Source organism: Macaca thibetana, chromosome 7, assembly GCF_024542745.1.
Source record: "Macaca thibetana thibetana isolate TM-01 chromosome 7, ASM2454274v1, whole genome shotgun sequence".
Taxonomy (NCBI): Eukaryota; Metazoa; Chordata; class Mammalia; order Primates; family Cercopithecidae; genus Macaca; species Macaca thibetana.
Genome location: NC_065584.1, coordinates 7,820,005 through 7,832,301, shown reverse-complemented (window position 1 = coordinate 7,832,301; position 12,297 = coordinate 7,820,005). Strand labels below are relative to the sequence as shown.

General features: G+C 41.1%; 2 protein-coding genes across 3 annotated transcripts in view; one reads left to right on the top strand and one right to left on the bottom strand.

Annotated features, from left to right (window-relative positions):
• SETD3 (SET domain containing 3, actin histidine methyltransferase) overlaps positions 1-12,297 on the bottom strand; it is a 363,397-nt gene that overhangs the window by 311,501 nt on the left and 39,599 nt on the right. The gene's annotated exons all lie outside the window — the stretch shown is intronic.
• The window catches only part of LOC126958426 (cholesterol 24-hydroxylase), a 515,386-nt gene that overhangs the window by 489,276 nt on the left and 13,813 nt on the right, over positions 1-12,297 (top strand). For both annotated transcript variants that reach the window (XM_050796734.1, XM_050796735.1), the window contains 2 exons: positions 4,941-5,079; positions 5,865-5,975. In XM_050796734.1, the coding sequence (XP_050652691.1) occupies positions 4,941-5,079; positions 5,865-5,975 (250 nt within the window). The remainder of the gene's footprint in view (positions 1-4,940; positions 5,080-5,864; positions 5,976-12,297) is intronic.

Sequence of the window (12,297 nt, the reverse complement as noted above, 5' to 3'; positions counted from 1 at the left end):
TCATAGAATTGTATAACCATCAACACAGTATATTTTAGAACATTTTCATCACCCTCAAAAGCAGTCATTCAGCTGGGCGTGGTGGCTCACGCCTGTAATCCCAGCACTTTGGGAGGCCAAGGTGGGCGGATCACCTGAGGTCAGGAGTTCATGACCAGCCTGGCCAACATGGAGAAACCACATCTTTACTAAAGATACAAAAATTAGCTGGGTGTGGTGGCACATGCCTGTAATCCCAGCTACTTGGGAGGCTAAGGTAGGAGAATCACTTGAACCCGGGAGGTGGAGGTTGCAGTGAGCTGAGATCATGCCACTGCACTCTAGCCTGGGTGACAGAGCAAAACTCCATCTCAAAAAAAAAAAAAAAGCAGTCACTCCCCATTTCTTCCCAATTCCCCTATCTGCTGCTGGCAACCACTAATTACTTTCTGTGTCTATGGATTTTTGCATTGTAGACATTTCATATAAATAGAATCATGCAATACAAGGTCCTTTATGCCTGGCTTCTTTCATTAGCATCATGTTTCTAAGGCTCATCCGTGGTGTCATCTATATTAATGCCTCGTTCCTTTTTATTGCCAAATAATATTTCATTGTATGGATATACCACATATTGTTTATCCATTCATCAGTTAATGGACTTTTGGGTTGTTTCCACTTTTTGGCTGTTATGAAAAATGCTGCTATGAGCATTTTTGTACAAGTGTTTGTATGGACGTATGTTTTCATTTCTCTTGGATAGTTACCTAGTGGAATTTCTGAGTCATATTGGTAACTCTATTTTAACATTGTAAAGAAGGTAATCTTTTACTTTGATATAATTTTGAATTTATAGAAAAATCGCCAGAATAGTGTAAGGGACTCTTGTATCTCTTTTACCCAGATTCACTTATTGTTTATTATTTAAATCACCATTTGCTTTATAATTTCTTCTCTTTATGAGTGTATATGTAAATGTATTTATCATTGTGTGTGTATACATATATTTTTTATATACTACATATTTTATAAAACCATTTAAGAGTAAGTTAGAGACATTGCACTCTCCACCTTTAAATACTTCCATGGGTATTTCCTAAGAACAATGACTACAAACTATAGTTTATCAAAATGAGAAAATTAATGATATTAATCTAATACTGTTATCTAATTCACAGTTCATATTCAAAATTTGTCATTTGTGCAGTTGTAGCTGTTTTGTCTAAAACCTAATCCATGTTCATGTGTTTCATTTAATTCCCCTGTCACTTTAGCCCCCTTTATTCTAGAACAGTTCTCAGCCTTTCTTTGGCTTTCTTTACCTTAACATTTTTTAAGATGACAGGACAGTTTTGTAGATGGTCCTTCAGTTTGAATTTGTCAGCTGTCTCTCTGCACTGTTAGACTCAGGCTATCCCTCTTTAGTGGTAATGCTACAGAGTGATGCTGTGTCCTCCTTGGGGCATTGTATCAGGAGGCACATGCTACTGATCTGTCCCATTGCTGGCCATGTTAAGTTTGCTCAGTGGTTGAGGTGGTGCCTTCCAGGTTTCTCCACTGTGAAGCTACTCTTGACTATGTAATCTGTGGAGGACTGCATAAACATTCTTGCTGGAACTCTTGCTACAGCCTCCTTGTTGGCTACTCCTGTTTCCCACCTCCAATATATCCACTCACCACCCTGGACAGATCTTGTTAAAACAGATATGACCATGCCACTCCCCTGTTCTGAAGCCATCAATGGCTTCCTATCAGCTGAGAGATGAAGATCAGACCCCATTCACCCTCAGTCTGCCCCTAAACCCCTCCAACCTTTGCATCCCCTCTCCCCAGCCTTTCTGGATACCACTATGCTCTTTCTGGCATCTCTGCTGTTCCCATTGCCTCAATGTGAACCTCTGGGGAATTCCTGTTCCTCCTTTGATACCCAGCTAAGATGTCACCTACTGAGGCTGAGTTAATGCCTCCATCAAGGCACCTGTCACACCCAATGCAGTGCTTCCATTCATGTCCACCTCCCTCACTAGACCACGGATCCCTGAAGGCAGAAGACGCACCCTGTCCCTGACTCCTGCGCCCAGCACCAGGCACCCCACAAGCCCTCCAGGAATGCCCATAGAGTGAATGAATGCGTAAGTGAATCAATGAATTGGAATAGCCTCAGTCTTACTGGAAAGTTGTCAGAAGTGAAAATGGGAAGGAATAGACTGGAAAGAGACATTTATTTAAAAAATACTTATTGTGCTGAGAGCCAGGGTTACAAAGGCCAGCCAAGCAAACTTCAGGAAGCTTTGAGGTTATGGGAGACATCAATTCTAACCAGATGATGGCCCACATGATCATGACATAACCATATCATTGTCTTGATGAAGCATCTCAGCACATAGAACCTCATGAACAGTGCTTTATAGTTTATGAAGTGCTTTCACAGACATTTTCATTTTTTTAACTTTTTATACACATAGCATAAAGTTTACCATCTTAACCATTTTTAGGTGTGCAGTTCAGTGGTATTAAATTCATTCACATTATTACACAGCATCACCAGATATTTTTATTTTTTAATCTCACAATAAGGTGTCATCTTAGAGATGACTGTTTTATTGTAAATGCCAAATTTACAAGGCTTTATGAAAGAAACTTTAGAAAATGCCTATAAGTGTTTATGAAAGTATTCTTGAGCCTTGATGAATCCTAATTCACTAATGAAGAAAAAATAGGAACCACTGATGAGTTTCATCTCCAACCATTACCCACACAGAATATCCTTTCGTACTTTTAATAAAACTGTGAGAGTAAATTGCTAGTTTCTACTTTTCTAGATTTTGGTTTTATAGGAAGACCTTGGTCTGAGTCCACCAAGGGAGTCAGGATTTTATTGTTCACCTAACACTGTAGCCCAGTTTTGTTTCTACAATAGCTGTAAGAGATTCAGTGTTTCTGCAATAACTGGCCACATACTATCTGGATAATCAACTTAAATGTGATTAAAAAAAAAAACAACAACAAATAATCTTGCAAATTTTACTTACCAACCATGTAATGGTTATGAGAAAAAGTCAAGGGTGTTGTGGGAGCATATATGGCACTTACCTGGGGCTCAAGAGTTATTGCCTGAGGAAGTGGCCTTTGAGTGTCCATCTGGAAAAGGGAGGCATTCAGGTAGTGATGGTTGTAGGGGATGGAGGGTGAGTGCTCCAGGAGAGGGGATGTGTGTGCACCAGCCCCAAGGTGGGCAGGAGCATTGTATTTGGAGGAGCTAAAAGGCCCTGGGAACAGGAAGGCAACGTTACAGGTAGAGGTCAGCAAGAAGTGGACTCCAGCTCTTAAGCTCAGATGAAGATTTTCATCCCCCTCCTAAGAGCAACAGCATGCTTCAAAGTGTTTCATGTTGCAAAGGGACCAGATGAGAGTGGAGAACCCCAGGCTCGCCTGCTGCCAGGCGTGTGCATGGGCTAGATGGGCAATGAAGAGCTGGTTACTACTTTAGTTTTTCTTCTCCCATTCTCTCTCTCTCTCTTTCTCTTTTTTAGAGACAGGGTCTCGCTCTTTCACCCAGACTGGAGTGCAGTGGTGTGACCATAGCTTACTCTAACCTAGGCCTCCTGGGCTCAAGTGATCCTCCTCCCTCGGCCTTTCAAGCAGCTGGGGCTACAGGAGTGTGCCACCACGCCCAGCTATTTTTTTTTTGGTAGAGACAGAGTCTTGCTGTGTTGTCCAGGCTGGTCTGGAACTCCTGGCCACAAGCAATCCTCCTGCTTTCGCCTTCCAAAGTGTTGGGATTTTAGGCATGAGCCCCTGGCCCTGGCCCCATTTTCTCTTTTTAAAAACTTTCTATTTGGAAATAATTTCAAATTTTCAGATATGTTTCAAGAATAAGAATAGGACAAAGAATACACATGTACTCTGTACTCAGATTAATATTAAAAGATTAACATTTCTAGAGCCGGGCACGGTGGCTCACGCCTGTAATCCCAGCACTTTGGGAGGCCAAGGTGGGCAGATCATGAGGTCAGAAGTTTGAGACTAGCCTGGCCAACATGGTGAAACCCCGTCTCTACTAAAGCTACAAAAATTAGCCAGCCATGCTGGCGCGTACCTGTAATCCCAGCTACTCAGGAGCCTGAAACAGGAGAATTGCTTGAACCCAGGAGGCAGAGGTTGCAGTGAGCCAAGATTGCACTACTGCACTCCAACCTGCATGATAGGGCAAGACTCCGTCTAGGAAAAACAAACAAACAAACAAACAAATAAATAAATAGAACATTTCTTTGAATGATAAAAGCAGCATTTTCTCTTAGCAAAATTTCAGAGACATGTAATGTACAAAGTGGCAGTCCCCTCCTTCCAACTCCCTTGGGGTTGCCATTTTTGTGAGTTTGGAGTGCATTCTTCTGTATGTCTTTCTAAGCTCTGTGCCTGGGAGGGAGCCATGTGGGTTGGGAACTCTGGGGTGCAAATGGTATCTGAGGACTCATTTCCACATAGAGATGGACACCATGATTGCTCAAGGACAGGCAGTGAAGTGGGAAAACAAAATGCTGCAGCTGGTGCCCAGGGCAGGGCAGGTAAGGAGAGCAGGCAATGGGAATAGAGGGGCAGGAGGGGAACCGGGGCTGCCCTCTCATGGACTCTAGGAGGCCCAGAGTTTCTACACTGTCATGCCCCTTTGAGATCAGGGCTGAGGGGCCACAGTGACCAACAGAGGACCTGTGGAACTGTTAGGACAAGAGCAACAGAACAGCATTCATCCTGAGTGGAGGAGAATGGTGAAACCCCAGGGTTTAGTTCAGTTACTACAACTCCAACCTGCAATCTGGGTCTCAAGGGGAGGCCAGAAAGACGGGAGGGACCACCCACCTTCACTCTGCACAGTATCCTCTCTGCGGAGAGGGAGGGCACGTGGCAGTCCACTATATTGGGCTGGCCAGTGGCCGTTGATGCCTGTGCTGTTTCTCCAGCTCCTTGGTTAGCTTAATGGAAACATTCAACGAGAAGGCTGAGCAGCTGGTGGAGATTCTAGAAGCCAAGGCAGATGGGCAGACCCCAGTGTCCATGCAGGACATGCTGACCTACACCGCCATGGACATCCTGGCCAAGGTGATGGGTGACAGTCGGGCATGGGGGCCAGGAGGGCCACATGGGGTAGAGGGGTCTCTTCTCTCCCTCTTCCCTTTCCTTTTCTCTTCCCCTCCCTCCTGTCCTCTAACATACCAGCAACTCCTGTGTGCTTCATATATTCTGCATACATTCTGTCTCCTTGAATATTCAAAGCAACCTAGTGTGAGTTTGGGGCTACTAACTCATTCTTGAGCAAGGGACAGGTGCAGGGCCTGGCCTGGAGCTGGTCAATGGCAGAAGCAAGATTTGATCTCAGGTCTGCCTGACTCTCAGCCCAAAGGCTGCCTTCACTCTGCACTCCCTATAGGGTATGACTTGGCTCTTCACCCCAGTAGACTCAGCAGTGGCCCCAGTAACCCCAAACCCCACTTTATGTGGGGGTGGGGCAGGTCAGGGAACTGCAGTGTGGGGACAGTGACTGGATTCCTCTTATCACATTGCTATTCCTTTATCATTTTTGCTATTCATTCACTTCACTGTGAAGCAAATATAGAATGAACACTTAAGGAAGGTTGCATTTCAGGGGAAATGCATCTTGTCAAGGAAGAAAGCTAAGTTTATTGAATAGCTACTATGAGCTACTTCATCCTCACAGCATTCCATGGGGATCAAATTATCATGGGTTCTCATAAGCAGCTGATGATATGATGCATATAAACCCTTAACTCAGAGTCCAGGTGTCTAGCAGAATGATGCCAGGCTTTGCCCTGGATCTGCTGCCCTTCTGTGCCCCAGGGATGACCTTGCCTTTCTCTCTCCCCCAGGCAGCTTTTGGGATGGAGACCAGTATGCTGCTGGGTGCCCAGAAGCCTCTGTCCCAGGCAGTGAAACTGATGTTGGAGGGAATCACCGCATCCCGCAACACTCTGGCAAAGGTACTGCCTCAGCACCCCCTCTGGTGACCAGCCACCAGAGCTGTTATCTTCATTTGCTGAAGAACCTCCTTCAGTGATTTTTTTTTTTTTTTCAGAATGTGTTTTGAGTTCTGGTATGTCTGAAGTGACTTCTGAATCAGGATTTGCATGCGTTGCCTGAAGTAAAGGCTTAAAATCAAATTGGCTTAAAGTGAATTAGGAGTTAATCTTTCTCTCATGTGAAATGATCCCCAAAGCAGGCAATCTAGGATGACTATGATGGCTCCACAGTGTCAGATTTTCCGGATCCTTCTGTCTTTCTGTTTCACTGTCTCAGCACATCACCTCATTGTCATAAGATGGCTGCTGCGAAAGGTGCAGCACCCTGCCTGCCACTGCCTATGCCCACATGGGGCCTGGGAACCAATCTGCCCCATCCACTGCAGCCACCATCACCTGCACGCACTGTCCAGGGACCAGACATGCTCCACCCACTGCTAGCACCCATGTGCATTGTCTAGGGGCCCGAGGAATGGTCTACCATGACTGCTGCAACCAGCGCCTGCCATTGAGAGGGCCTGAGGAGAGGCCTGCCCCACTTGCTGACACTGGCCCCCACATGCATCATCCAGGGGCCTGAGGACAAGCCTGCCCAGCCCACGACCCACTGTTGCCTGCACTCAAGCATGCCATCTGGAGGCCTGGGGATTGGCCTGCTCTGTCTAACGTAGGTAGTGCCTGTGTGCAATATTGGAGGACACCTGAGGATAGGCCCATCCCTCCTGCTACTGCTGGTGCCCACATATGCCATCCAAGGGCCTGAGCACAGGCCCATCCTAACCACTGTTGCCACCAGTGGTGCTCAAGGACTGGCCTGCCTGGCATCTCCATCCTCAGCAAAGCCTCAGCATGGCCTCCACTAACAATGACAGTCTAAGTCACTGAGAAACTCAGAGATACCACTGACACTGATTACAGCTGAAGAAATTAAACAGAAACTATGCTACTGTGCCAATCCATAATCAAATCCAAAGCACCCTACCCACCCAACACTATGGACGCATCTATAGAAAAGTATTTCCCTATGAAAGCCAATCCATAAAATTGGAAGAAGTAACTGTTACACCAGATGCACATAAGGGCAAAAGAAACATGGAAAAAACAGGGAAACGCTACACTTTCCAAGAAACACAATAATTCTCCAGCAACAGATTCCAAAGAAAATAAAATTTATTATATGTCTGAAAAAGAATTCAAAATAATGACATTAAACTCAGTGAGACACAAGAGAACACAGATAAAAATGCAAAGAAATCAGGAAAACAATTCATGACCTGAATGAGAAATTCAACAGAGAGATAGATATCATAAAAGAGAAACAAACAGAAATCTTAAAACTGAGGAATTCAGTGAATGGAATAAAAATATAATTGAAAGCTTCAACAATAGACTAGATTAAGCAGAAGAAAGAATTCCTGAACTTGAAGAGAGGTATTTTTTGAAATAACCCAATCAGACCAAAAAAAGAAAAGAAAAGAAAAGATTGAAGAAAGTCTTTGTGACATATGGGACAGCAGTAAGTGACCAAATATTCCAGTTCCAGGAATTTCAGGAGACGAGATGGGCATAGGCATATGAAACCTATTTAATGAAATAATAGCTGAAAACTTCTCAAGTCTTGCAAAAGATATAGACATCCAGGTACAGGAGATATAGAGATCCAGGTATAGTCGTGCTTTGTATAATAATGGAAGCTCAAAAATCTCCAAGTAGATTCAACCCAAAAAGGTCTGCCTTCTCCAAGGCACATTATAGTCAAACTGTCAAGAGTCAAAGACACAGAGAGAATTTTAAAAACAGCAAGAGATAAGCATGAATTCACATATAAAGGAATCAGACTAACAGTGGATTGCTCAGTGAAAATCTCACAGGCCAGGAGAGAATGGGATAATATATTCAAAGTGCTGGAAATTTAAAACTGTCAGTCAAGATTATAGTACCCAGTAATGCTATACTTCAAAACTGAAAGAGAAATAAAGTCTTTCCCAGACAAGCAAAAACCGAGGTAAGTCATCACTACTAGACTGGCCCTACAAGAAATGTTTAAGGGAGTTCTGCATCTGGAAGTGAAAGGATAATCTCTATCATCGTGAAAGCACATGAAAGTATAAAACCCACTGATCGAGCAGATCAGCAAATGAGAAAGAGAAAGGAGTTAAATATTACTATTACAGAATGTTTACCAAATTGCAATGATAAACAGTAAGAGAGGAAGACGGGCATAAAATATATACAGAACAACCAGAAAACAATTAACCAAATGACTAGAATAAGTCCTTACATATCAATAATAATCTTGAATGTAACCAGATTAAATTCCCCCACTTAAAAGATATAGATTGGCTGAATGGCTAAAAAAAATTACCCAACTATATGCTGCCTACAAGAAACTCACTTCACCTGTAAAGACACATGCAGTCTGAAAGTAAAGGAATGGAAAAAGATATCCACACAAACACAAGCCAAAGCTGTCAGGAGTAGCTATAATTATATCAAATAAAACAGACTTTAAGTCAAAGACTGTAAAAAGAGACCAGGTCATTATATAATGATAAAGGGATCAATTCTACAAGAAGATAAAATACTTCTAAATATATTTGCACCCAATACCAGAGCACCCAGAGATAGAAAGCAAAGATCTAAAGGAAAAGATAGCCTCTAATACAATAATAGCTGGGGACTTCAACACTCCACTCTCAGCATTGTACAGATCATCTAGACAGAAAATCATCACAGAAACATTGGATTTAACTACACTTTAGACCATATAGACCGAATAGACATTTGCATAACTTTTCATCTAATAGCTGCAGAATATACATTCTTCTCATCAGCACATGAAAGATTATCCAGGATAGATCATATGTTAGGCCACAAAAGAAATTTCAACAAATTTTAAGAAATTGAAATCATATCAAGTATCTTCTCAGCACAATGAAATAAAACTAGAAATCAATAACAAGAGAAACTTTGGAAATGGTACACATACATGGGAATTAAACAGTATACCCCTGGATGACCATTGGGTCAATGAAGAAATTAAGCAGGAAACAAAAAAAATTCTTGAAACAAATGAAAAGGGGAACACAACATACCAAAACCTATGTGATATACAGCAAAAGCAGTGCTAATAGGGATATTTATAACAGTAAACACATCAAAAAAAAAAAAAAGGAAGATTTCAAATAAACAGCCAAATGATGTATCTCAAGGAATTAGAAAAGTAAGAACAAATCAAACCCAAAATTAGTAGAAGGAAATAAATAATAAATATCATAGCAGAATTAATAAAGACTAAAAAAAGTACAAAGGATCAATGAAGTGCAAGGTTGATTTTTGGAAAAGATAAAATCAATAAACCAATAAATAGACTATCCAAGAAAAAAAAGACCCATATAAATAAAAGCAGAAACTAAAAAGGAGACATTACAACTGATACCACAGAAATACAAATGATCATTACAGATTTTTATGAACAACTCTACACTAAACAATTGGAAAACTTAGAAGAAATGGAATTCCTGGACACATACACCCTGCCAAGATGATTGAACAAGGAAGAAATAGAAAACCTGAACAGACCAATGGTGAGTAATGAGTTTGAAATACTGATAAAAAGTCTTGCACATTTATGCAGCCAACAGACACATGAAAAAATGCTCATCATCACTGGCCATCAGAGAAATGCAAATCAAAACCATGATGAGATATTGTCTCACACCAGTTAGAATGGTGATCATTAAAAAGTCAGGAAGCAACAGGTGCTAGAGAAGATGCGGAGAAATAGGAACACTTTTACACTGTTGGCGGAACTGTAAACTAGTTCAACCATTGTGGAAGACAGTGTGGTGATTCCTCAAGGATCTAGAACTAGAAATACCATTTGACCCAGCCATCCCATTACTGGGTATATACCCAAAGGATTATAAATCATGCTGCTATAAAGACACATGCACACGTATGTTTTTTTTGCGGCACTATTCACAATAGCAAAGACTTGGAACCAACCCAAATGTCCATCAATGATAGACAGGATTAAGAAAATGTGGCACATATACACCATGGAATACTATGCAGCCATAAAAAAGGATGAGTTCATGTCCTTTGTAGGGACATGGATGAAGCTGGAAACCATCATTCTCAGTAAACTATTGCAAGGAAAAAAAACCAAACCCCACATGTTCTCACTCATAGGTGAGAACTGAACAATGAGAACACTTGGACACAGGAAGGGGAACATCACACACCGGTGCCTGTTGTCGGGTGGGGGGAGGGGAGAAGGATAGCATTAGGAGATATACCTAATGTAAATGACGAGTTAATGGGTGCAGCACACCAACATGGCACATGTATACATATGTAACAAACCTGCACATTGTGCACATGTACCCTAGAACTTAAAGTATAATAATAATTTTAAAAAGTCTTCCAACAAAGAAAAGCCCATGACCAGATGTCTTTACTGCCGAATTCTACCAAACCTATAAAGAAGAACACCAATTTTTCTCAAACTATTCAAAAAAAAATTGAAGAAGAGGAAATTCTTCTTAACTTATTCTATGAGGCCAGCACTACCCTGATACCACAAACAGACAAGGAAACAAAAAAAAAAAAAAAAAAAAAAAGAAAACTACATGCCAACGTCCCTGATGAACACAGATGCAAAAATCTTCAACAAAATACTAGCAAACAAACCTAACACAACAACACATCAAAAAAGTAATTCACCATGATTAAGTGGGATTTATCCCAGGGATGCAAGGATGGTTCAACATATGCAAGTCAATAAATGTTATACATCATATTAGCAGGATGAAGGAAAAAAACATATGATCATCTCAGTAGTTGCAGAAAAAGCACTTGATACAATTTAACACCCCTTCATTATTAAAAACTCTCAACAAATTATGAATAGAAGGAACATGGCTCAACATAATGAAGGCTGTATATGATACACCCACAGCTAACATCATACTTAGTGGGGAAAAGCTAAAAGTCTTTCCTTTAAGAACTGGAACAAGATAAGGATGCTTACTTCATCACTCTTATTCAACGTAGTACTATTAATAGAAGTGCTAGCCAGAGCAGTCAGGCAAGAGAAAGAAATAAAAGACATCCAAATTGGAAAAGAAGAAGTCAAAGTGTCCCTCTTTGCAGAAGACATGATCTTATATTTAGAAATTCCTAAAGACTCCACCAAAAAACTCTTAGAACTGATGAATGAATTCAGTAAAGTTGCAGGGTAAAAAATCAGCATACAAAAATCAGTAGTAATTCTATACACCAATAATGAACTAAGAAGAAACCAATAAAGTGATCCCATTTACAGTTGCTATGTAGAAAATCAAATATCTAGGAATAAATTTAACCAAGGAGGTAAAAGACCTATACAAGGAAAACTACAAAACACTGATGAAAGAAATTGAAGAAGACACAAACAAAAAACATCCCATGCTCATGGATTGAAAGAATTAATATTGTTTTTAAAATGACCATACTACCCAAAGCAATCTATGGATTCAATGCAATCTCTATCAAAATACCAATGACATTCTTCAGAGAAATAGAAAAAACAATCCTAAAATTTGCATGAAACCACAAAAAAGCCCAAATAGCCAAAGCAACTGTGAGCGAAAAGAACAAAGCTGGAGGCACCACACTACCTGATTTCAAAATAACCTGTAAAGCTACAATAACCAAAACAGCAAGGTATTGCTTTAAAAAATAACAACAGACATATACCAACATAACAGAATAGAGAACCCAGAAATATATTCATGTATTTACATGAAACAGACTTTCAACAAAGGTGCCAAGAACATACACTGGGGAAAGGGCAGTGCTGGGAAAACTGGATATCTGAATGCAGAAGAATAATAAACCAGACCCCTATCTCTCACCATATACAAAAATCACCTTAAAATGAATAGACTTGGCCGGGCGCAGTGGCTCATGCCTGTAATACCAGCACTTTGGGAGGCCGAGATGGGCGGATCACGAGGTCAGGAGATGGAGACCATCCTGGCTAATATGGTGAAACTCTGTCTCTACTAAAAATACAAAAAAATAGCTGGGTGTGGTGGCACACACCGTAGTCCCAGCTGCTTGAACCTGGGAGGTGGAGGTTGCAGTGATCCGAGATTGTGCCACTGCACTCCAGCCTGGGCAACAGAGCGAGATTACGAGACTACGAGACTATGTCTCACATAATAATAATAATAATAATAATAATAATAGACTTAAACATAAGACCTGAAATTCAAAACACTAGGAGAAAACATAG